We start from the raw sequence: 26,705 nt of genomic DNA, 5'->3' as shown, positions 1-26,705 counted from the left end.
GGAAAGAGTGGAGGTATATTGCAAGGTGAATGAAGTAGCGGATGATAAAAAGGCATCGGTACTTCTAAATCTGATGAGCGCAAGGACATACGGGCTGTTACGAAACTTGATCACTCCAGCCAACCCAATGGACAAGAATTTTAATGAGATTGTTGATACCTTACAGGAGCACTTAAACCCAACACTGCTGCTGATAGCGGAACGATTCAAATTCTTCAGGAGGAATCAGCACAAGAATGAAAGTAACGCTGATTACCTCACCGAATTACGAAAGCTGTCAAAGCACTGCCAATTCGGGGCAGGACTGGCAGATTCTCTACGAGACAAATTCGTCTGCGGTCTCCTAAGCGAAGGAACACAGAAAAGACTACTTTCTGAGAAAGATTTGACACTGGACAAGGCTTTCAGTGTGGCTGTATCATACGAAGCAGCAGCAAGAGGAGCTGCAGAGATACAGCAAAAGCCACAGGACTTCGGCACCCATGAAATGACACAGGGTTTCGAGAGATGTTATCGCTGCGGCAGATCCACCCATGACCAGAAGGACTGCTGGTTCAAGGACAAAGCATGCAGGCAATGCGGAAAGATGGGACACATTGCACGTGTATGCAGATCTGGAAAGAAATCCGCTGACAGTGAAAAGGTCAATAAGGAAAAGTACAGAAAGGTACAAATGATGACGAACAGTAGCTCCGAAGACCAGAAGAGCGATAGCGACTCTGGAAACAAGAGACTAAGCTGTCTCAAATTACATAATGTAATTGCCAAAGAAGATTACCAGACCATTTGGGTTACCCTCAAGATAGCGGGGTCCCCAGTCAAAATGGAGCTAGATACAGGATCAACTCTGACCATCATGAGTCGACGGGATTACGAGTGGCTATTTCCGCATATACCCTTGAAAGACACATCCATTGTCTTGAAGACATATACGGGGCAGAAAGTATACCCCAGAGGGAAAATAAGGGTGCCTGTTGTATACAACGGCAAGGAAATACAGAAGTTGTATTATTACGTTCTGCCAGATGGTGGTCCACTGTTGTTGGGACGTGAATGGATCAGAAAGATACGTTTAGACTGGCACTCCATTCAGGCACTGACGGTGACCAGTAAGAAAAAAACCGATGATGACGTCATACCTGGACGATTAAAAGAAATCTTGGCTAACGCCAAAGAAGTGTTTCAACAGGAACTAGGAACCCTGAAAGGCGCCACCGCCTCAATAAAAGTGGAAGATGCGGCAATTCCCAAGTTTTTTAAGGCAAGGCCGGTGCCATACGCAATTCGTCCAGCTGCCGAGGCAGAGCTGGAGAATTTGGAAAAAGCAGGCGTGTTATCCAAGATAGATTGGAGCGAGTGGGCAACACCCATCGTCCCGGTCATGAAGAAAACGTTGAATAATGATAAATCTGAAGAACAGAGAAAAGTTCGCATCTGTGGGGACTTCAAGGTGACTGTAAACCCAGTTCTTCACACGGTACAGTATCCTCTTCCGAGGATAGAAGATATTTTCGCCTCACTATCCGGAGGGAAATGTTTCACCAAAATTGATTTAGCACAGGCATATCTACAGATGGAGGTTGAGGAGGCCTCTAAAAAGTATCTCACGATAAACACACACAAAGGCCTGTACCAGTACAATCGACTGGTTTTCGGAGTGGCATCAGCTCCGGCTATCTGGCAAAGAGCTATGGAGCAAGTCCTGCATGGGATTCCGGGGGCTCAATGCTACCTAGACGACATCCTTGTAACAGGAGAAAACGACAACGAGCACCTTGCCAACTTGGAGCAGGTGCTCACGAGGCTGAGAGAACGGGGCCTACGAGCAAATCGCCCCAAGTGTGAATTTTTCCAGAAACAAATATCATATTGTGGACATGTCATTAACGAAGAAGGGTTGCATAAGTCACCTGAAAACATTTAAGCGGTCGTAAAGGCCCCAGCGCCTGAAAATGTCTCACAATTAAGGTCGTTCCTGGGATTAGTAAATTACTATCATAAATTTTTACCAAACTTGTCGACGGTTCTGCACCCGCTTAACGCACTGCTACAAACAGGAGTAGTTTGGAAATGGAGCAAAAACTGTAAACGTGCCTTCCATAAATGCAAAGGCTTGATCACGTCCAGGGAAGTGTTGGCTCATTGCAACCCATCACTGCCAATCAGACTGGCATGAAATGCATCCCCTTATGGCGTGGGAGCGGTATTATCGCATAGATTCCCTGATGGCTCGGAGCGGCCGATAGCTTTTGCGTCACGCTCATTGAACTCAGCTGAGCGCAACTATGCCCAGATCGACAGGGAGGCACTCAGCCTGGTGTGGGGGGTGAAGAAATTCAACCATTACCTACACGGACAAAAATTTACCTTGTTGACTGACCATCAACCCCTCGTCTCCATATTCAACCCTAAAAAGGGCGTTCCCATTATGACAGCGCAAAGGCTACAGAGGTGGTCCCTTTTCCTAGGGGCACACCAATATGACAGAGTACAAAGGAACAAAACAGCATGGGAATGCTGACGGGTTATCGCACCTACCGTTGCCAACGGTGGAAGAGGCGCCTACAGTGGACCCAGTGGAGATATTCCACTCGACCATAGTGGAATGTCTACCGGTGACAAATTCTACCATTGAAAAGGAAACGCGAAATGACGCGACTCTCTCACGAGTCTACGATTTAACGGTGAAGGGATGGCCAGCACATGGCGAACCACTGTTGCCAGCATTCTCGCAAAGAAGAGAACAGCTGTCAGTGTGCCGAGGAACCTTGATGAGTGGATCCAGAGTGGTGATTCTACCCAAACTCAAGGATAGAGTGCTAAAGGAGCTTCACGAGGGGCATCTGGGTGGAGTGAAAATGAAGAACTTAGCCAGAGCGTTTGTGTGGTGGCCAGGTATCGATGGAGACATCGAAGAAATGACCAAGAGCTGTCGAGGATGCCAGAAGGTCCAAAACGCCCCACCACAAGCCCCTCTACATCCATGGGAGTGGCCCTCATCTCCATGGCAAAGGGTACATATCGACTTTGCTGGTCCATTTATGGACTCAATGTTCTTAATCGCGGTGGATGCACACTCCAAGTGGCCGGAGGTAATAAAGATGTCCTCCACCACCACGGAAAAAACCATTACAGTATTAAGGACCATATTCACCAGGAATGGGCTGCCTGAACAGATCTGTTCTGATAATGGACCGCAATTTGTATCCAAAGAATTCAGGAAGTTCTTAAAAAACAATGGGGTTAAGCACTACACGTCCGCCCCATACCATCCCGCCACCAATGGATTGGCTGAAAGGTTTGTCCAGACCTTCAAGAAGGCCATAAAGGCCATGGGTAATGAAGACATAAATCTACAACATAAGGTAGATAACTTCTTGTTTGCGTACAGGAATGCAACACATGTGGTTACAAACCAAACCCCCGCCATGATGTTTTTCAATAGAAGACTAAGATGCCGGCTGGATTTGGTCAAGCCAAACGTCAGAAGGGACGTAGAGAACCGGCAATTTCAAAGCATGAATGAAAGGCCAACTAGAACCTTCCAGATAGGTCAACCAGTTTTGGCCCGGGACTACCGTACCGAGAAATGGCAGCCTGGAACTATTTGCACACGACTAGGACCGCTGATGTATACCGTGGACATTGGAGAAAGCATAATAAGGCGCCATGCTGACCAGATCATAGAGTCATCCGAAAAAGGACAACCTACACCACAACTCTATACGCCTAGTGATGAAGTAGAGATACCCATAGTATCTACCTCCGATCCGGTGATACTGGAACCAGATGAACCCGACACTGGCATTGAAGCCGAATCGACCTTGCCAAAAGAACCTACTACACCACCAAGGCGTTATCCGGACCGAGTCAGGAAGCCTCCAGAGAGACTGAATTTGTAATTGATTAACTTCAGCAAATGTGTATATTATTGTTCTTGTAAAAATGTTATTTAATGATTACTTAAAATGTTATGTACTATTTATCTAAAAGTGGAGGAATTGTAGTGTATGTACCTTTAAGAGGAACTATGTTTTTGAAGCCCCTGTATACTGTAGTACCAGTAGTGACCACTCGGGTATATAAGCCTGTGTAGCGTCTTGTGTCGTTAGTTCACCTCCAGACTTTGTTCAGTAAACACTTGTTAAATCAACTCCTGCATTCCGTGTCTCCATTAACACACGGATTAACCCTTTGTATTCCAGCCCCCTTGAGATAAAGGCCAACATTCCATTCGCCTTTTTGATTTCCTTTTTGTATCTGTGCACTAAATTTTAGCAACTTGCGTATCTGGACAGGCAAATCCCTTTTCTCCTCCACAATTCCTTGTTTCTCGCCATTAGGAAAATATTCTTATTTGGTCACTCAGTTACGACAACAGTGTCCAATAAAACATCTTTGATCCACCCCATAGCATCCTAAGATAAACGGCCTGGTAGAAAGATTTAATGGCACACTAACTTACATGCTACGCTCATACACTGTGCAGAGCCCAAGGACTGGGATAAAACATTGCCGTTATTTATTATTTGCTTATAGGAAAGTACCCAAGAGTCTACAGGGTTCTCCCCATTTGAATTATTATAAAGATGATGAATATGTGGTTTCACAAAACCAAATTGTATTTCCTCTTTACAAATGTTCACGGACCTGGAGTATATTTCCATCATTTTCTATTGTTATTGGTTAATAAATTACTAATCTTCCTATTTTATCCTCTGAACAAATCTATTTTTACTAATTCATTTTCACACAACTACTACATGCATTTACATGTTACCTTGCAGAACTGATTATGAAGCTCCTTTGTGCCCAGCTGAAAGATATTACCAATAAATGGCAGAGCAACAGGACCAGGTGGAAAGTTCTTGGGAACCCGAGTGCGAAGAGTGTCAGCCACCAACAAGAAAATGAACAAAAGTACTAGAACAACCAGAATGCACATCCACCCTGACATCAAATTCGAAAAGGAAAGGCTCTGTATTTCCATTCTGAGCTAGTGCTGTCGTACTGTCCCTTCAACAGATGGAAATGCTCTTTGAACAGAAGTAACTGTGGTCTTTAGAAAAGCTCAGATCAAAACCTGCCGTTGAGCTCAACACCACCTAACTTCTAGGATCACTAAACTCCAAGCTATCATACTCCACAAAAAAAGCAATAGAAATGGAGAGCAATAGAACAATACTGTAAACTATAAAACCCGGTAACCCCAGTGATAAACCCAGCCCAGAAAACAGAAGTGCTTTTTCTGCAATCTCTTATGTTCTCTGATAGTCGATGCGTGCCAGAACTGAAAATGAGGCCAAACTTGTTTTCCTTCCCGATTTGGCCATTCAACATTCTTGCATTGACTCATCAGTCACCTGCGAACTCATTTTTAATGTGGAAGCAAGTCATCCTCGGTTCCGAGGGACTGCCTAAGAAGAAGGAGATTGGCTTGCCAAGAACTAACACCAAGAATAATGGAATGCAGCTGGAATTCTGCCCGATTACAATGTTCACTTATTACCATTAGTCAGGTCAGTATTCCTTTTCCAATAGCTGAAATGGTAGTGTATTTTACATACCATCAATTCACTAGATTTTTTGGCGTTTCGTACCTCTCAGTATATTTTTGAAAAGTTTCAAATACTTAGTGACAGATAAGTCCATCAGGAGTACATTTGTTTAAAATATTATCAATTTTTTTTATAAAAGATACCACTGTAGGAACGGAGGTTCCTAGCGAAAAAACTGAGTTCGACTCAGGCAATTAAAACAACGAACTTTAATGGAACAAAACAGGTTTAAACTGGAAACTGCTGGAATACATCGAATACAGGTCTGTTCTCTCTGAAGGCTCCACGAGGACTGCTGGGCTGGTCCGATGGCTGACGTCATGACGTCATCACGTTCTTCCCGCCATTGGGGGATCACGTGACAAACGGCATGATGTCATCACGTTAAAACCGCGCTGTAAAGGTAACTAGACATAGTACAGTTAAACAGTGTAATTAAAGGTACAGACACAGGCTATAACTACATTGCTGTTAAAGGAATTATGTACAACCGCTCTGAGTCCTTTGGTGGTTCCGCCACACCACCACATATTGTCAAAAACATTGAGGTTGTACCATTCATGATATCACCAATAGGAAGCGGCCTAGAGCAGCTCTAGTGAAGATAATGAGACTCATAATTCAGTCCCAAAACTGATTCCAGGCCTATGACTTCTGGATATACAGAGTATCCAAGTCAGGAGTGTGTTTCGCCAGGGCTGGGTGGCTCTTGATAAACTCTTTGGGTAGTCTCAAGTCCCAAATCCCATTACTTTTAATGGAGTTGACACAAGGCATTCCCCGTTAGTGATATCTAGCAATAATGAGACCCTGATTATTAAAAAACAAATAGACAGAGTGAGTGGTGCAGTGAATTAGGGTAAAACTGAGATTGTTCCGCTGCTCTTTAAAGGATGCTTTATTTTTATCTCCCTTTGTTTAGAGGTTTTAGCAATACAAACTCTAGACTCATTAGACTTATCTCAATTTCAAGTAAAATAATGGAATCAATTATCAGAAGTAAACTTGACGATTATCTGTACAACAACCTAGTAAACAGCAGTTAACATGGCTTTAGATGGGGAAAGTCCTGCCTGACCAACAACCTTGATTTCTTTTAGTAAATTATAACCCAAGTCAAACGTGTAAAGTCTATGCCGTTGTATGCTTAAATGTCCAAAAGTGCAACACAAAAGATTGCTAATTAAACTCAACATTGTGGGGATTCAGGGCAAAATTTGGGAATGAATAAGAATCTCACTGAAGGGTAGAAAACAATGGCCCTGAAACTGCGGTCTCCCTGACGGCACACTCTCAGAGCACGTCGTCGTAATCCATTTGAAAGGCCCCGCAACTTTCCGCTTTGCCTTGCGCTTGAGTGAAATCCGGAACTTGCGCTCTCTCACGCTACGCTGTAACAGATCATCCTAACCACATGGAAAATCAATTTTTACTGGCACAGAGTTGGGCTATTTGCCCAACAACTGCCTAGCAGTTACCCACAAAACTCTAACGGCTGGTCAAAGCAGGTGCAGGCCTCGCTTTCATCAGCGTAAGGGTATATATAAGCCTTATATTAAACATTTCAAAATCAAAAATGATGCACACACACTTTAAATTCGTTTATGCAAATATTGGCTCGGATTAAGATGTTTAAAATTATTTATCAAAAAACTACATTTTTATTGAGGTTGGTGCAATGAAGGGATTTATGAATAAAATTGCAATTCAGTGCATTTATATTTATTAGAATTGTGTAAATTGTGTAATTATTTGGGGATGCCATTGCATATCATTAGGGGATTCCTTTCGTAAATAATTGCAATGGAATCCTCCTTTGTGATTGGAGGACTGGGCCCACGTGATCCCAGGGATGCTTCCGAACTGCCTGCGTCCGTGGGCCTTTATGCTGCCGTATGCCTGGAGGCCAGAGACTGGAACTCTACGGAGCCTGGGGCCTGGAGGCCAGAGACTGGAACGCTACACAGCCTGGGGCCTGGGGGCCAGAGACTGGAACGCTACACAGCCTGGGGCCTGGGGGCCAGAGACTGGAACTCTACGGAGCCTGGGGGCCAGAGACTGGAACTCTACACAGCCTGGGGCCTGGAGGCCAGAGACTGGAACTCTACGGAGCCTGGGGCCTGGAGGCCAGAGACTGGAACTCTACACAGCCTGGGGCCTGGAGGTCAGACACTGGAATGCTACACAGCCTGGGGCCTGGAGGCCAGAGACTGGAACTCTACACTGCCTGGGGCCTGGAGGCCAGAGACTGGAACTCTACACAGCCTGGGGCCTGGAGGTCAGAGACTGGAATGCTACACAGCCTGGGGCCTGGAGGCCAGAGACTGGAACTCTACACAGCCTGGGGCCTGGGGGCCAGAGACTGGAACTCTACACAGCCTGGGGCCTGGAGGTCAGAGACTGGAACTCTACACAGCCTGGGGCCTGGAGGCCAGAGACTGGAACTCTACACAGCCTGGGGCCTGGAGGTCAGAGACTGGAACTCTACACAGCCTGGGGCCTGGAGGCCAGAGACTGGAACTCTACACAGCCTGGGGCCTGGAGGCCAGAGACTGGAACTCTACACAGCCTGGGGCCTGGAGGTCAGAGACTGGAATGCTACACAGCCTGGGGCCTGGAGGCCAGAGACTGGAACTCTACACAGCCTGGGGCCTGGAGGTCAGAGACTGGAACTCTACACTGCCTGGGGCTTGGAGGTCAGAGACTGGAACTCTACACAACCTGGGGCCTGGAGGCCAGAGACTGGAACTCTACACAACCTGGGGCCTGGAGGTCAGAGACTGGAACTCTACACAACCTGGGGCCTGGAGGCCAGAGACTGGAACTCTACACAGCTTGGGGCCTGGAGGCCAGAGACTGGAACTCTACACTGCCTGGGGCTTGGAGGTCAGAGACTGGAACTCTACACTGCCTGGGGCCTGGAGGTCAGAGACTGGAACTCTACACAGCCTGGGGCCTGGAGGCCAGAGACTGGAACTCTACACTGCCTGGGGCCTGGAGGCCAGAGACTGGAACTCTACACAACCTGGGGCCTGGAGGCCAGAGACTGGAACTCTGCACAGCTTGGGGCCTGGAGGTAGGTTCATAAAGGTTTTGTGCGTCGGCAGTGTACTCTGGAGGTACACCTCTGACCGCAATTTCTAGCCCAATTGGGTGCTGATTAGAGGGACACAAAAGCAAAATACTGCAGATGCTGGAAATCTGAAATTAGGACAGAAAATGCTGGAAATACTCAACAGATCAGGCAGCATCTGTGCAGAGAGAAACAAAGTTAATGTTTCAGGCTGATGACCTTTCATCAGTTCTGACTGGGTATGGGATGGAAGTTGGAGATGGGGTATGGGATTGGGGACCGAGGATATCGGACAAGGGGGTATTGGATGGGGAATAGTGGGTAGGGGGCAGGGCTATGGGGAAAGAGCAGGGAAGTGGGAACACTTGGATAGCTCTTTCAAAGAACTGACAAAGGCACGATGGATTGAATGGCCTCCTTCTGTGCTGTATAATTATGGATTCAAGGGGAAGCAAGGGTGTGATAAATTCATGTAGTGAGCCAAGGAACTCAAAGAGGCGAGGTATTAGAATTAATACGAGTACTTTATTAAACAACTGCAGAACAACCAGGCAGGCCTGCATCCAGGCATTGCACCTTTGCTGACCTTGACAGGAAGCAACCCCTGACCTTAACAGGAAGCAAACCCCTGACCTTAGCAGCAGCATTGGCTACAGCACCACCTGGTGGATAACCTTAATCATAACATCCCAGATTACTATATCCCTCCCCCCTTAAGATTTCAGTATGAATTTCTTAACAAACAACCATTCCTAAGGGTCACATAAGAAGTCTCCATTCACCATGTTCCATACTTGACGAAACTAACAGGTCAGTATCAATCTCTCTGGTGGCTTACAAGTCCTTTGTGAATGTCTGGCAGTAAAGTCCCTGCTTGTTTGTGGTGAAGCCACCAGCTGCTCCTGAGCAGTGCTCAGAGTATCTGACTCTGCAACGATGGTTTCCTCTTGACGAATGGGTTCCTTTGGAATTGTCTCCGTCCCTGGTGGTGGCACCACAGATGCACTTGGATAACTGGGGGCAAACCTGTCCTCAGCCATTGCATCTGGAACCTTCATTTCAATTTCCCCTTGTATGGTAAGTATCTGATCTACATGTCTGCGTACTACCCTACCATCACCCAACATGACCTTGTACGATACGGGACTGGTCATTGAGTCTATGAAGCCAGGAATCCACTTGGGTCCATAACTGAAATTCCTGGTAAGGACCGCATCTCCTTCTCCAAAACTTCAGCTCTTTGTTCTTTTGTTATGGTTCTCTTTTTGTTTGTTTTGTCTGTTTTCCATTTTCCTTTTTAGGTCTGGGTGGACAAGGTCAAGAGTAGAGCGTAGTCTACGACCTAATAACATCTCAGCAGGAGAGAGTCCTGTGGTGGATTGAGGTGTTATTCTGTAGCTGAACAGAACCCGTGACACTTTGGCTGCTAAACTCCCTTCTGCACTTTTTTTCATCATCTCTTTAAATGTTTGTACGGCTCTCTCCGAAAGTCCATTTGAGGATGGATGATATGGAGCCGAGGTCACCTGCACTATGCCATTTTTTCTCAAGAACTCTTTTGTCTCTGTACTCACAAAACAAGTGGCATTGTCACTTACCACGATCTCCGGTAGCCCTTGATTACTGAAGCTCCGATGCAGGCAGTCTATAGTAGTAGTGGCGGAAGCAGAATTTACAGGATAAACATCCATCCATTTGGAATGTGCATCAATGATTATGAGGAACATCTTCCCCATGAATGGACCCGCATAATCTAAGTGCAATCTTCTCCATGGTTTATCTGGCCACTCCCAGGGGTGGAGAGGAGCCGCTGCTGGTGCCTTCCGGTGTTCCTGACAAGTGCTGCATGTCTTGACTAGATTTTCTATCTCCTCATCTAGCTTTGGCCACTACAAGTAACTCCTAGCCAAGGCTTTCATATGTGAGACCCCAGGATGTCACTGATGTAGTTGCTCTAGGATAGACAGTCGTGCTGGCTGTGGAATAATCACTCGTGCTCCCCACAACACGCAACCATCCTGCACTCAGCTCTGTTTTCCTGACACTGTAGGGTGTGAAGTCAGCCCCTTCCGGATGCTGTGGCCATCCCCTCACCACATATTCAAGAACTCTAGACAGTACTGGATCTTTACCTGTCCATGTTCTTACTTGCTCTGCAGTCACCAGTGCTGTGTCAGTGTCCTCCAACATCAACACTCTGTCCTCTGGAGCTGCATGGATGTGTGTGCCTGGCAGTGGAAGACGGCTCAAGGCATCTGCGTTCCCATGGTACTTGCCTGCCTTGTAGACGATGACATACTCATATGCCCTCAACGTCACGGCCCACCTCTGGGTCCGGGGTGACACCATCTGTGGAACTGCTTTCATTTCATTGAAAAGAGAGAGAAGAGGTTTTATGATCGGTGCATATGGTGAACTTCCTGTCATGTATGTACTTGTGGAACCTCTGTAACCCAAACATTACTGCTAACCCCTCTTTGTCTAACTGGGAATAGTTTTTTTCCGCTGGTGTTAGAGTTTGGGACATAAACCCTATTGGTCTTTCAGTTCCATCTTCCATGCAGTGTGAAAGAACTGCCCCCACCCTGTAAGGTGAAGCGTCACAAGAGAGAATGATGTCTTTCTCTGCATTGTAGTGAACCAGCACATCCGACGAAAGCATCAGTTTCTTGGACTGCTCAAATGAAACCCCCTGCTCCTCTCCCCACTGCCACTGTGTCTCCTTGCACAGTAGTTTGTGAAGAGGTGCTAACACAGTTGACAAGTTTGGTAAAAACCTGTTATAATAGTTCAGCAGTCCCAGGTAAGCTTTCAACTCAGCCACATTTGTAGGAGCAGGGGTGTCCTGCAGTGCTTGTACCTTCTCCTTGAGTGGATGGAGCCCGGTGGCATCCACTCTGTGTCCCAGGAACACTGCCTCATTCCCCAGGAAAGTGCACTTACTCCTCTTGAGCTGGAACCCTGCCCTCTCCAATCTCTGTAGTACCTCTCTCAGAGTGCTCAGATGCTCCTGGTCGGTTCTTCCCATCACCAGAATGTCATCCAGATAGATGGAAACATGTGGAATCCCTTGCAGTACACCTTCGATTGTCCTCTGGAAGATAGATGGACTAGATGAGACACCAAACGGTAAGCAGTTATATGTAAACAAGCCCTTGTGTGTATTTATGGTGACATACTTCTTTGATTCGTCATCCAGTGTAATCTGCAAGTAGGCATGACTCATATCCAACTTTGTGAATTTCTTTCCTCCAGCCAGGTTTGCAAAGAGATCCTCTGTTTTGGGAATAGGATACTGCTCTAGTTTGGACACCTGATTGACTGTCAATTTATAGTCTCCACAGAGTCTTACCGAATTGCCCGGTTTTAAAACAGGTACTAAGAGAGCTGCCCATTCCGAACATTTCACTGGCTCCAGTATGTTCTCTCTCAATAGACGGTCAAGCTCAGCCTCTACCTTTGGTTTCATGGCATAAGGCACAGGTCATTGTTTAAAAAACCTTGGCGGTGCCTCCTTGTCTACATAAATCTTAGCTGGGGGGCCATTAAATGTGCCAAGTTCCTCCTTGAACACATTCGCATGTTCACTCAACACTTCTTGCAAAGTCAACTGTTTGCCCGTATCTATTTGATGTACTCCTCCCCAGTCTAATTTAATTTCTTTTATCCAGCCCTGACCTAACAGGTTTGGTCCGGTACCCAATACTATAACTACCGGTAGCTGTTCCACGGTGTACCTGTGTTGCACAGTTACATTAGCTGTACCTAATGTCACTAGTCATTCACCTGTATATGTTTTAAGATGCAGGGAGCAAGGCTTTAACTCTGGAACTTTTGCACGGTTCCACAATTTTGAGTACTCTGCCTTGTTCATTATGGTCACACCGCACCCTGTATCCACTTCAAAGTTCACCTTAGAGTCATTTACTGTCAGTTGCAATGTGATAGGAGCCACTTTTGGAATGTTCTCTAACATGCTATACATTACGAACATGTCCTCTTCTTTCTCAGCTTCCCCGCTGATGTGGTGTGCTCCATGTTTTTTCACTTCTCTTCCTTGGTTTTGCTTTCCTTCCCCTTTTGGTTTGGATTCCTCCACAGGTGATTTTGTCCTGCATGCTCGTTTTATGTGTCCTTGTTTCCCACACTTGTGGCACTTTTCCTCCAGAAACCGGCATTCGCTCGCCAGGTGATCACCCTTGCATCTATAACATGCCTTCGCATGCTCACGTTGTGGTTTCTGACACATGTTTAACTTGTGCACAACAACCTGACCTGCAACTTGCTTATCATTAGCCCTGTCTGAACCCTGTATTTCTTTTACATCTCGGTTCGCTGTCTCTATGGCTTGAGTAAGTTCCAATGCTTTTTCATAAGTAAGCCCAGTCTCGGATAATAATCTACGTTGCATTCGGTTGTCCATTATTCCGCAAACTAGCCTATCTCACAGCATTTCCTTCAGGTTGTTCCCATAATTGCAATCTTGTGCTAATTTACGCAACACCGCTACATAGTCCATTACACTCTCTTCCTCTTTTCTGTTCCTGGAATTAAACTTGAACCGCTGTACAATCTCACTAGGCTTAGGGTTGAAATGTTCTTTTAGCAAGGCCACTAATTCAACAAATGATTTGTCTCCAGGCTTTTCAGGACTGAGCAGATTCCTCATCAAACTGTAGTTTTGGCTTCCCACTGAACTAAGCAGAATGGCTTTCCTTTTTCTGGCATCATTTATTTCATTTGCTTCAAAAAAATAACCCAACACTTCACAGTACTCCTCCCAGGTTTGTGCTTGAATATCAAAAGCGGAAACCGTTCCTACCATGGCAGCCATGCTCTCTTCCACTGGTAGCTAACCGTAGCTCATGATTTTGTTGGTTAAACGTCCCGGCAGACTTTTCTTCTTTATTCAGGGTCCTTTTATTACCTTGTCGCCAAATGTGATAAATCCATGTAGTGAGACAAGGAACTCAAAGAGGTGAGGTATTAGAATTAATACGAGTACTTTATTAAACGACTGCGGAACAACCAGGCAGGCCTGCATCCAAGCATTGCACCTTTGCTGACCTTGACATGAAGCAACCCCTGACCTTAACAGGAAGCAAACCCCTGACCTTAGCAGCAGCATTGGCTACAGCACCACCTGGTGGATAACCTTAATCATAACATCCCAGATTACTATAAAGGGATATGTGGATTGGGCGGGAAAGTGGAGTTGGGGAGGTCAAAGATCAGCCATGATCTTATTGAATGGTGGAGTAGGCTCAAGAGGCAGTATGGTCTCCTGTTCCTAATTCTTACCAACAGTGGTCATTTACAGCTCCTCTAGACCCATCTTTTGTCTGCATGAGGGAAGTATTGAGTGGAGTGCTCCAGGGCTTAGTGTTTCCAATTTACATTAGTGACCGGATTCTGAAACTCAATGTATATTGGCTAAATTTGCAAAACTAGGAAGGGCTGTGAAACTGAAAGAGGCAGCCCAAACTACAGAATGAGTTAAACAAAATATGTAAGTGGGGCCAGATGGTGCCAGATGAAATTTATTGCAGACAAATGTAAAGTATTGAATTTAACGTCTCTAGCATGGATTTCCGGAGAAAAGGAGGCGAATTTCAACTGCAGTTCATGGGGGTCTTTAAAGTTCAGATTGCCCGATCTCCCTAAAGGCTCAGTTCTTGCAGCTGCTTTGTCAGTTCCCTCTGGTAGATGCCTCGCAGAGCATTCTTGTCAGCATAGAGGTTTTTGAGATGTTTGGAAGCTTCCAAACGGACATCAGCAGGATAGGGGGGCGCCGTATATGTTTTCGATAGGACATTGCATGAGGAAGATAATCAGCATCCATGGCAGTGACAAAGTGCTGTGGTGGGATCAGCAGGTGCACAGAAGAGGTGCGCACAGGGGAGAGATGCAGAACAGCAGAGAGATGCAGAACAGCAGAGAGGAGGAGCAACAGAGGGGCCAAGGTCGCAGGAGGCATGGCCCACGTGAAAGGGCTTACCGACAGAGCCTCAGCTTCCTTGAACATCTGAAGAGCAGTGCTTCCGCAAGCTCAGATTGACACGGCAGGTGGTCGCAGACATATGCAGCCTCCTTCAAGAAGAGCTACTCCCTGCTGGACCTGGTTGCCATGCATTGCCTGTCGTTGTCAAAGTCACCACCTCCTTCAATTTATTTGCCTTTGGTTCCTTCCCGTGTGCCACCAGAGACATGTCGAGCTTCTCTCAGTTGGTTGTCCATAAATGTATACAGCAGGAAACGGATGTGTTGTTTGCCAAGGTGTTATCTTGTGTAAACTTTGCCTGTTATGACAATAGCCAGAATGAGCAGGCACTCGCATTCGCCTCTCTGGCTGGCTTCCCGCAGGTACAGGGTGCCGTTGTTTGCACGCATGTGGCAATCTGAGGACCAACTCACCAACCAAGAGTTTTTATCAACCAGAAGGGATATTATTCCATCAACGCGTAGCTAGTGTGCAACCGCAAGAAGAGGTTCATGCAGGTGTGCACCAGATTCCCTGGGAGCTGTCGTGATGCTTTTATACTGCGGCAATCCAACATTCCATACCTTTTCATTCCAGACTTAAGGACTGGTTCATAGGAGACAAGGGATATTGCTTTCAAAGCTGGCTCATGACACCTGTGAGGCACCCCAGCAATGAGGCACAGGAGTGCTACAACGAGAGGCACATGACCACCAGGTGTGTCATCGAGCAAGCTATCGGCTGTTGAAGATGCGCTTCAGGCGCCTAGAAAAGTCTGGAGGCACCTTTCAATACTCGTCAGGAAAGATGTCCAGAATCAAAGTAGTGTGTTGCGTCCTGCAGAACATTGTGCAGCAGAGAGGATTTGAGGTGGAGGACGACAAAGGCACTCATCAGGCATCTTCTGATGAGGAGAACATTGAGGAGGATGAGGAACATGAAGATAGGGCACCCATCGCCAGACTAGCCAGGTACACTGCTGTCTGGGATGCCAGGGATACCCTCATAGCTCAAAGCTTCAGTTAGTTATTCCAACTGGAACAAATAACAAATGAAAGACACCAACCCTCCCCCCTGCCCCCTGCCCCCCACCCCCTCCCTGCATTGCACTAAACAGCCCGTTAACCATGCATACACTTATTGTACATCAGCCCAGTGGGTCCCATCATGTATTGACATTCATCATAAAGCAAGTGAAAGGGTGAGTTGGCACTCGGGATGCAATAGTGGGCAAGACGTGGAAGTGGTGCTAATCAATAAATTTTATGTGGCATTATAAAAAAAAGAAAACTTAACAACATAACATTTTGTCAAACACCATGTGTATACCCTTGCTGAATTACGATGGCTTTAACTTATGCTTCTGACCGCTTCTACGTGGTGCATCCCCTGTGGCTTCAGCAGAGGTAGAGGCAGGCTGCTTAGATGCCTGCCCTGACTACTGAGATTCTTTTGGCCTATGACCTCTGGGTTTCAGAGCCTGAGGGCCCCACCAAAGACTGCTCCACCTGCACCTGTGCAGCGCAGGCTCGGCCATCAGGAGATGAGGTAGCACGTCGGGTACTGGCTGAGGGGGGAAGTGGGAGCACTTTGAGTGGAGTTCCCACTTCCATGTCCCCTTTCACCATCATCCTTCTCCTGGGCCAGTGCCACATCACTCCCACCACTCTGCTGCAGACCAGCTTGATGAAAAACAGTGGCGTGTTGTAAGGCCACAGATAAGGTATCTGTCATCCTGTTTAAGACACCAGTCATGTTGGCATCCAAAGTCTGCACAGCTGTGGTCATGGATTCGAGAGCTGATCCTAACCGTCAATCCACTATTACAGAACCATCTCCTGAATCTAACAGAATTAGACACACGAAATAGGAGCAGGATCAGGCTACACGGCCCTTGGGCCCGCTCCGCTACCCACAGGGCCATGACCGATCCGAATCTAGACTCGTCCAAATTCCTGCCCGCTCCCCGTAACCCTTAATTCCCTTTACTTCTAGGAAACTGTCTATTTCTGTTTTAAATTTATGTAATGATGTAGCTTCTACAGCTTTTTGGGGCAGCATATTCCATGGACCTACCACCCTCTGAGTGAAGTAGTTCCTCCTCATCTCAGTTTTGAAAGAGCAGCCCCTTATTCTAAGACTATGCCCCCTAGTTCTAGTTTCACTCATCATCGGGAACATCTTCCCCGCATCCACCCGATCCAACCCCTTCACAATCTTATATGTTTCAATAAGATCGCCTCTCATTCTTCTGAACTCCAATGAGTGGAGTCCCAATCTACTCAACCTCTCCTCATATGTCCATCCCCTCATCCCCGGGATTAACCGAGTGAACCTTCTTTGTACTGACTCGAGAGCAAGTATGTCCTTTCTTAAGTATGGACACCAAAACTGTACGCAGTATTCCAGGTGCGGTCTCACCAATACCTTGTACAACTGAAGCAATACCTCCCTATTTTTATATTCTATCCCCCTAGCAATGAAAGCCAACATTCCATTGGCCTTCTTAATCACTTGCTGCACCTGCATACTAACCTTTTGAGTTTCGTGCACCAGGACCCCCAGATCCCTTTGTACTTCAGTACTTTCCAGTTTCTTGCCATTAAGATAATAACTTGCTCTACGATTTTTCCTGCCAAAGTGCATAACCTCACACTTTCCAGTATTGTATTCCATCTGCCAAATCTCTGCCCACTTACTTAGCCTGTCGATGTCCCCTTGCAGGTTTTTTATGTCCTCCTCACTCACTACTTTCCCTCCCATCTTAGTATCATCTGCAAACTTTGATATGTTACACTCGGTCCCCTCCTCCAAATCGTTAATATAGATTGTAAAGAGTTGGGGACCCAGCACTGACCCCTGCGGAACACCACTAGTTACTGATTGCCAGTCTGAGAATGAACCATTTATCCCAACTCTCTGCCTTCTGTTAGATAGCCAATCCTCTATCCATGCCAGAATATTACCCCCAATCCTGTGATTTTTTATCTTAAGCAATAATCTTTTGTGTGGCACCTTGTCAAATGCCTTTTGGAAGTCTAAATACACTACATCCACTGGTTCCCCTTTATCCACCCTATATGTTACTTCCTCAAAGAACTCCAGCAAATTTGTCAAACATGACTTCCCCTTCATAAAACCATGCTGACTTTGTCCTATTAAATTATGATTATCCAAATGTCATGTTACTGTCTCCTTAATAATGGACTCCAAAGTTTTACTTACCACAGATGTTAGGCTAACCAGTCTATAGTTTCCAGCCTTCTGTCTACTGCCCTTTTTAAATAAGGGTGTTACATTAGCAGTTTTCCAGTCTGCTGGGACCTTTGCCGAGTCCAGGGAGTTTTGGAAAATTATTACCAATGCATCCACAATCCCTACTGCCACTTCCCTCAAGACCCTAGGATGTAAGCCATCAGGCCCAGGTGATTTATCCGCCTTGAGTCCCATTATTTTACCGAGTACCACTTCCTTAGTGATTTTGATCGTGTTTAGCGCCTCCCCCCCTTTAGCCCCCTGTTTGTCCAGTGTTGGGATATTCTTAGTGTCTTCTACTGTAAAGACTGATGTAAAATATTCATTCAGTGTTTTTGCCATCTCCATATTTCCCACCATTAATTTCCCGGTCTCATCCTCTAAGGGACCAACATTTACTTTAGCCACCCTTTTTCTTTTTATATAACGATAAAAACTCTTACTATCTGTTTTTATATTTTTTGCTAATTTACTTTCATAATCTATCTTCCCTTTCTTAATCAATCTTTTTGTTATTTTTTGCTGTCTTTTAAAGTTTTCCCAATCCTCTATCCTCCCACTAGATTTGGCTGCCTTATATGCCCTTGTTTTTAGTCGAATACTATCCTTAATTTCTTTACTTAGCCACGGATGGCTGTCTTTTCTTTTACACGCTTTTCTTCTCAGTGGAATATATATTTTTTGGAAGTTGTAAAATAACTCCTTAAATGTACACCACTGATCATGTATCGTCTTACCCTTTAATCTATTTTCCCAATCCACTCTACTCAATTCCGCTCTCATACCTTCATAGTCTCCTTTACTCTCTGCTCACCACCTGCAGGTCGCTCCACAGCAGAATGTCGCTGCTCCTGAGAGTCAATCTAAGGCAGCGAAGGTGTCGCCCACCCTGATCTGAGTCTCAAAACGCCCAAAGTGTAGAAACTAACCTCTTACCACAAGTACTCTGAACAAACCCTTTCCCAGTGGGAGGTAAGAAAGCAGCTGTGAGGGCTGATTTTTGCCTGATTTTTGATGAGCTCCGTGAATTTGCTATTTCTCACCTTGGTTTCAATAGCGAGTTTCAGGATGCCCTGGATGTGGCGATAAATTTGTAAGTAGGTTGAAATATCGCTACAATGGAGCAATTTATATATTTAAATTGGAAACCCACCTCTCACGAGGGTGTTACGCGCAACCAGCCAAACGCGCCCGAGTTAAACCCGGAAGTCGGCGGGTTGGAGCGGGTTTCTGGACACGTTGACATTTTCAGCGAACTAAACCCCCCACCCGCACCTAAATCCACGCACTCTTCAATGTTAAAATTCCCCCCAATCAGGCTGATTTTCTTGATCTTTGCCTATTCGCTGGATGCAAAAGTTGCCTTACACTAAACATCCGTATGACAAAGGTCCTCTACCAACCTGCCCCCGCCACACAGTACAGCTCCCTGATTATCAAAATCCATGACGAGGCCTTGGACAACGTGGACCACTTTCCATACCTCGGGAGCCGACTGTCAAGAAGGACAGATGTCGATGATGAAGTCCAACACTGCCTTCAGTGTGCCAGTGCAGCCTTCAGAAGAGAGTGTTTGAAGACCAGGATCTCAAACCCAGCACCAAGCTCATAGTCTACAGAGCAGTAGTGATACCCACCCTTCTGTATGCTTCAGAGACATGGACCATGTACAGCAGGCACCAACGCTGCCTCCGCAAGATCCTGCAAATCCATTGGCAGGATAGGTGCACCAACATCAGTGTTCTCGCTCAGGCCAACATCCCCAGCATCGAAGCTTTGACCACGCTCAATCAGCTCCGATGGACGGGCCACATCGTCCGCATGCCTGATACGAGACTTCCAAAACAAGCGCTCTACTCAGAGCTCTGACAAGACAAGAGAGCCCCAGGTGGGCAGAGGAAACACTTCAAGGACACCTTCAAAGCCTCCTTGAAAAAGTGCAACATCCCCTCCGACACCTGGGAATCCATGGCCCAAGACTGCACAAAGTGGAGGAGAAGCATCCGGGAAGGTGCCGAACACCTCGAGTCTCTTCGCCGGGAGCAAGCGGAAGCCAAGCGTAAACAGCGAAAGGACCGCACGTCAACCCAAGCACCCCACCCACCCGCCCCTTCAACCACCGTCTGCCCCACCTGTGACAGAGGCTGTAGGTCCCGCATTGGACTCATCAGTCACCTGAGAACTCATTTTTAGAGTGGAAACAAGTCATCCTCGGTTCTGAGGGACTGCCTAAGAAGAAGGAGGATGCAAAAGTTAGGAAAAAACCGAGGGATAAAGTAAAGAAAAATAAAACCTGATAACTTGCAACAAAATCAAGAATGAATTCCTATTCCTAGTTGAGGTTTTTACCTTTTAAAAAAAAACTACAATGTTCAGGCCCTTATTATTTTCCTCTGGCTGTCATTCAACTTTTCATTAACACATAGTCATGACCCCAGACTAAAGCCATACTTTGCATAAAATACAAATGCTGTACCTTTCTCCACTGCAAAGACTTTTCCATTGCATGAACTCCAAAATCTGCAATTGGCAGTATTTTAAAGATTTTTCTGTGTTTTAAAATGATTTACAATTAGGACTTTATTACAAAAACAGAAGTTTGATAAAAATGTTGTTAGAGTGGTATGACTCACTCGTGCAATACAACCTGTACCAAACCGTTTCCATGAAGTGTCTTCTATTCATTAAATATGCAGCTGGCCAAAGTCTATACAACGTTCCAACTTACTGAATAAACAAGCACACTTTGAAACTGAAATCTCTCCGCTGCCCACTTCCCTCCAATATATTTATATTAAATAAAATTACTTACCTTTGGTATGTTCTCCCTCATTCATTTTTGCAGATCATCATCCACATGCTTGCTAGGTCTGTAATGCACCCCGGGTAAATCACTGGCTTAGTGCTCCTCCAAGGAGTTTTATATTGTTGTGATGCCTCCATGGTTGACCACCCTGTCAACACTGACCGTCTAGGCTAACACATGAAGAATGGCCATTTGCCAAGTTACTCGAGGGCTGGTGATGCCCATGGAACTGTACCTCAATATAAATCCTTCAGAGGTGGAGGGGAAAGTTGGGGGAAAATGTATGGCTAGGAATATAGGAAATTACAGCTATCTCTCCAGCTTTCCATCCTGGAATTTGTGCCCTATACCTCTAGCTATAGATTCCAAGATTCAGCTAGCTTTCCTTACTGCTCATGAGTGGATATCATCAAATGCCATCATTAGCACTAAATATATTCATGACAGAAGCACGTATACACCTCTCTCCTCACTCACTTAGTGACAATTTTAAATTGATGACCTCTCAGCAATGACTCCCCAATCAGAGGTAATAGTCTTTCCCTATTTACTCTATTGTAACCGGCACAAGTGAGCAGGAGCAGGAGCAGGTATTGGTGGCAGGGACAGCCCAGGAGAGCTTCTATCCAAGCACTGCTGAGGACGGAGATGCAGGCATCAGGAGTTTAGCTATGAAAACTGCTTGCTTCACACAAGCAGTTGTACAAGTTATTGGAAGTCCTGCTTGTGTTGAAAGTATAGACGAGTCTGCTTTCAGCTTGTGTGGTGTAATCTTGCATGGCTTCACCACTCCAGTTTTCCTTGGAGCATGTGTCCAGCACCTGGGATGCTTCAGCTGGGCTCTCACAACCAGGATTCAATGAGATCAGCCTTTGCAGCTTTGGTGAAAGCTCAATTGACTGCCATCCAGACTCTGGATTCTACCTTGGAGAGGCTGGTGGACCGTATAAATAGGGCCTGTCGAGGCAACACTCGTCTCCTGCAGTCTGCTCTCCAGTCGGGGTAGCAATGGCACAGCAGGAATGGCATGTGCTGCCTTCTCTCAGGATGTCAGAATGCCTGCTCCCTTTCCACCCCTTCAACCAATACCCACCAAGGTGCCTGAAAGCCAGCTGTGACAAACAACACCAGCAGTAGCCGAGGTGCAACAGTCTGCAGCTGGGCCCGCGCAGGCTCGAGCACCCAGAAGTCATGGGACCCTTGAGATGCTCATGGCCAAACAGGAAAAAGAGCAGCCTTCCACCAACTACGCGGAGGCCATGAGGGGAGCATCTCGTAGGAGTAGTCAAGTTGGCAAACATTCTTTTACGAAAGGCACTGTGAGTTCATACTTGGGTGGGAGATGAATTCAAGGCAATTACTGTATTGTGTTTGACATTAATCACCTTTATCACTGTGGTCTGCAGTGTGGTTTTATAGCAGCTTGAGTCTGCATTGTCAGTATGTCATTGATATAAAAGTTGGCTGAATGGTTTCAATGTTCTTTAATACCGCATTGGGTAAGAATGACTGTAAACGCATAGGAGCTTTGTGTAACTTTTCAGGGAAGGGGAATAAGCCAGAAGCTCTGGTCTATCAACTGATCCCTGGTCTCCCTGGCTACAATAAGTCTTCCTTCTTTTATTTCTCCCTTACCTTCATCCAATTCTTCCTCTCCGCAGATGGCGATTCTTCCTTTTGCTCTGCGTCCTCCAAATGCAATCCTCTCTGTATTACCAGGTTGTCCAACATGCAGCATACCACACCATGAGACGGGCTTTGTGTGTAGCATATTGTAGGGGGCTCTGAGATCAATCCAGGGACCTGAACCTTTGCTTGAATACTGCAATACTGTGCTCAATTATGTTACCGGTGGTCCCATAGCAGTGATTGTACCTGAGCTGGTCAGGTGTGGTGGAGTTGCGCCTGTGTGTCATCAGCCTTTGGGTGGGGTTTGTAATACTGTCAACAGTCGAGTGCTGTTCTGCGTCAGTCACTGCAGATTATGGTCACCAAGTGCAAACATTTTCCTGAACCAACTTCAGTTGCATTTATGATGAGGAACGTGATTTAAAAACTATCAGCATTTTACAATAACAAAATAATGAATCGATTAAACAAATTTAATTAATAAAAATTAATGATAAAGTTACAATTACAGGGAGGAAGATTGTGTTCGAATTTATTTTGTACAGGTAAAATAAATACGATAGAGTGTATGACTAGTTGCCAAAGTGACTTTGACTCCAACACATAATGGTTGTGAAGGTACATCTCCAACAGCAATTTTAAGGATGAAAGAATCCTGCATAAGAACCCTCCCCGATGTCCAACTCCTCCCCCCACCCCCAACTCACCTCCGCCTATTCGCCCAATAGCCAGTCAGTCTCTCAACCTGTGGCTGGGAAACCCATTCAAAAAATTTTAATGTGGTCCTGCCGAATCCGCGAAACCCGTACTTCTGGGTTTCCCAGCCGCTAAATCCGTACTTCCTCTAAATCCCCACCCCCCCACCCCCCCCCCCACCGCTCCCTTCCCGCCTCGCAGTTATTATCGGGGTCATACAATTAGTATGAAAGCTACATTTTGTGGCCACTGTTTTTCATAAACTGATGAAACGAAAAATATACTGTAACTCAAGTTTTATTGCACACTGATTCTTTTTCTCCTCTGCTTTCCTCGGGGTAAATAGCCACTTCAATCATTGGTATACAAGCATTAATCATTTTTACAAAATTGAGTTTGAATACATAAATGAAATAAAGATCATATTAAAACTACACAAATTATATATTTTTTCTTTTTACAAAGCAACAATACACACCATTTGAAAGATGGGTATCTCACTGAACTCACTGCAATTGTGTTCCAGGTTTGAAAAGTGAGTTATTGGTCAGGAAAGTGCTGCATGCGCTGTGCCTGTAATTGTGGATCAGTAAGTCAAGAATTGTTATAGCATGTTGTTCATAATATTAGAAATCAAACAAAAAGAGACTGAGTTTAAGCGATTTATGTGCATACATGTGGTCTCATTATTCTCATCACTTCAGACCACTATTTTTGCCAACTTAGGCAAAATGTGGAAAGGACCATCTACAGCACTTAAATGACAAAGCTACAAACACATCACTTGTGTTGCAAATATGAAGTTTAACTGTTCTACCCAGTTAGAAATAAACAGATAGAAAAGTACAAATAATTAAAAAGTGAAGTTACTGCTAGTCCTGCTGATTCTGAACCCATCTTTCAAACGACTATGAGAAATTATGACAATTTTTTTCCAGTTAGAACAGTTGGAACAATTGAAACAAAAGTAATTTCAAAATCCATTAAATGCAAACACAAAAAAGATCTACACTGCAGTATTTTGCTCTTAAAATCGTAACAATATTGCATTAAAAAACACAAACACATACTGCTACCTCCACTGGTAAAGCAAGAGTTCCAACAAAGGATGAGCAAGTACACCAAGTCTGGTTTATGAAGAAGCAATTTTTGGAAATCAACCAAAGGCTTTAACCCAAAGCTGTATATTGCTTACTGCCCAGGCGTAACAAAATGCTCCAGTTTCTCCGGTATATTAAATAAGGTTTTGATAAATGTGTACCTGGTTTAATTAGGGCCTATGCAAACTGGGCATCCTATATGTAATAATCCAAACGTACTAAAAACATTACAGTAACTATTCCAGTTATATTAGGAAGAACATCAACCCAAAATGATGAGGAATATGTTAATTGTATTAATTTTCTCAGATTAATTTAATAAAAATCATCTTCAATAAAGACTCAACATATAGATTTATAAACTTCCAACTGAAAATTACAATTTTATAGTAAAGCACTTAGAAATATAGATTTCATGGAACTGTATAATAAGCCCTTAGGAAACTTTCAAAGTTTCACTGTATAAAACAAGGTTTAGTTTAGAATTTATAATTGAGCATTCTTCAAGTAATCTCATGTAGCACACTTCTCTTCCTCAATAAACTGAATTGATATTACTGTATATTGAGATCTAAGTTAAAACAAATCAAAATAGGATTTTATTGCTCCATGTGTTTACATGTTAAGATTTGTTCTGAAGATCTGAAGTATTTCGAGATTATGATTACATTCCATTATTTTCTCAAATTTACAAGCCTGCTGGTATATGAACTGCCACCCTTGTAAACCCAAAAACAAAGACAGACCTTTTTAATAAACAAAGTTAAAATACTACTACAAGGAAGACAATGAATTTATTTACCAGAGAATGTTTATATCTTCATAAACATATTGATGAAATTAAAAGCAAGAAATATATATCATCTTTATTTATACATTTAAATTCTGATGTAAAAGTAAAACCAAAATAACTTGCTAAATATTTCATCTTTTGCCCTTACCATTCTGTGCTTCTATATACAAAGTTATTCGGATGTAGTGAAAAGCGACCCTTTAAGAGTTAAAGGTAGGCTTTCCATTAGGACTGATCTAGAGTAGAAATGTGTTATTGAAATTGAAAGTATTACAAAATACTGATCTCAGTCATATTCCTTTTTGTTTTACCGTCTACTTTTAAGCTATTTTAATATACAGTTTTAAAAAAGGGCACCTCTACACATGGATTCCAACTGCCGTTGGTTGTTCTATTTGGGAGCTGCTGCAGGCGTGGTAACTGTGAGAGGTTTCCGTGTGCTGGTTACCTGTCGTTGCTGTGCTAGGAAAGACCGATTTGCGTTTGGACCAAAGCCTCCTAATCGGGCTTCAACAGCCATCTTCTGAAAAGCCAAACTCTGAAAGCAGTCCACAATTATTTGTCTTACATTGAGAAAAAGAAAAATGGCATAAAAAGCTGGTAGCAAATGAAGAGTGACCCGAAAGGGTAGCAAGAATGACCTACGCTTGGAGAAATGCCATTATGCACTCTTACAGCAATCCACTTTTTTTTAAATCACACTTTCATACAATACGTGGAAAAGAGTTTATTCTCGAAGTTATTCGTATGTTATCGCTAGTCACATTTTTTTCTAGAGACACTCCTAAGTTTAAAATATGCCATAAACCTCAGTTTTTAAAAAATAATTGTGTTCTAAAAAAGGAGAAATCAAGATTGGAAAAACTTGAGTTAATAAATGGCAGTCAACACGGATTTGTTAAAGGCAAGTCGTGTTTGACTAACTTGATTGAGTTCTTCGATGAAATAAAGGAGAGAGTTGATGAAGGTAGTGCATTTGAAAGTGTATATGGACTTTCAAAAGGTGTTTGATAAAGTGCTACATAATAGATTTGTTAGCAAAATTGAAGCCCATGGGGTTAAAGGGACAGTGGCAGCATGGATACAAAATGACGAAGAGACAGAAAGCAGAGAGTCGTGATGAACGGTTGTTTTTCAGACTGGAGGGGAATATACAGTGGACCCCAGGGGTCGGTATTAGGACCACTGCTCTTTTTGCTATATATTAATGACCAGCACTTGGGTATACAGGGCACAATTTCAAAGTTTGCTGATGACACAAAACTTGGAAACATAGTAAAACAGTGAGGAAGACAGCAACATACCTCAGGAAGACATAGACAGGCTGGTGAAATGGGCAGACACATGGCAGATGAAATTTAACACAGAGAAGTGCGAAGTAATACATTTTGGGAGGAAGAATGAGGAGAGGGCAATATAAACGATAAACGAAATGGTACAATTTTAAAGGTGGTGCAGGAACAGAGAGACCTGGGGGGTTTATGTACATATAAATCTTTGAAGGTGGGAGGACAAGTTGATAAACTGTTAAAAGGCATATGGGATCCTTGGCCTTATAAATAGAGGCATAGAGTACAAAAGCAAGGAAGTTATGCTAAACCTTTATAAATCATGAGTTAGGCCTCAGCTGGAGTATTGCATCCAATTCTGAGCAGCACACTTTAGGAAGAATGTCAAGGCTTTGGAGAGAGTGCAGGAGAGATTTACCAGAATGATACCAGAGATGAGGGACTTCATTTATCTGGAGAGACTAGTGAAGCTGGGATTGTTCTCCTTAGAGCAGAAAAGGTAAAGCAGAGATTGAATAGACATGTT

The 26,705-nt window shown here is 44.6% G+C and overlaps 1 protein-coding gene and 1 pseudogene across 3 annotated transcripts in view; both read right to left on the bottom strand.

Moving 5' to 3' along the window:
- LOC147122104 (cytochrome P450 2J2-like) overlaps positions 1-4,670 on the bottom strand; it is an 80,483-nt pseudogene extending 75,813 nt beyond the window's left edge.
- Positions 4,671-23,276: 18,606 nt separating this feature from the next.
- Positions 23,277-26,705, bottom strand: part of hook1 (hook microtubule-tethering protein 1) — a 115,086-nt gene continuing 111,657 nt past the window's right edge. For all 3 annotated transcript variants that reach the window (XM_085982844.1, XM_085982842.1, XM_085982843.1), the window contains one exon: positions 23,277-25,428. In XM_085982844.1, the coding sequence (XP_085838970.1) occupies positions 25,282-25,428 (147 nt within the window). In that variant the 3' untranslated portion in view covers positions 23,277-25,281. The remainder of the gene's footprint in view (positions 25,429-26,705) is intronic.

Source organism: Somniosus microcephalus, chromosome 3, assembly GCF_052327205.1.
Source record: "Somniosus microcephalus isolate GS21.2 chromosome 3, FLI_Smic_1.0, whole genome shotgun sequence".
NCBI lineage: Eukaryota > Metazoa > Chordata > Chondrichthyes > Squaliformes > Somniosidae > Somniosus > Somniosus microcephalus.
Note: the sequence above shows the minus strand (reverse complement) of the source record. Positions and strands in the feature narration are given on the sequence as shown.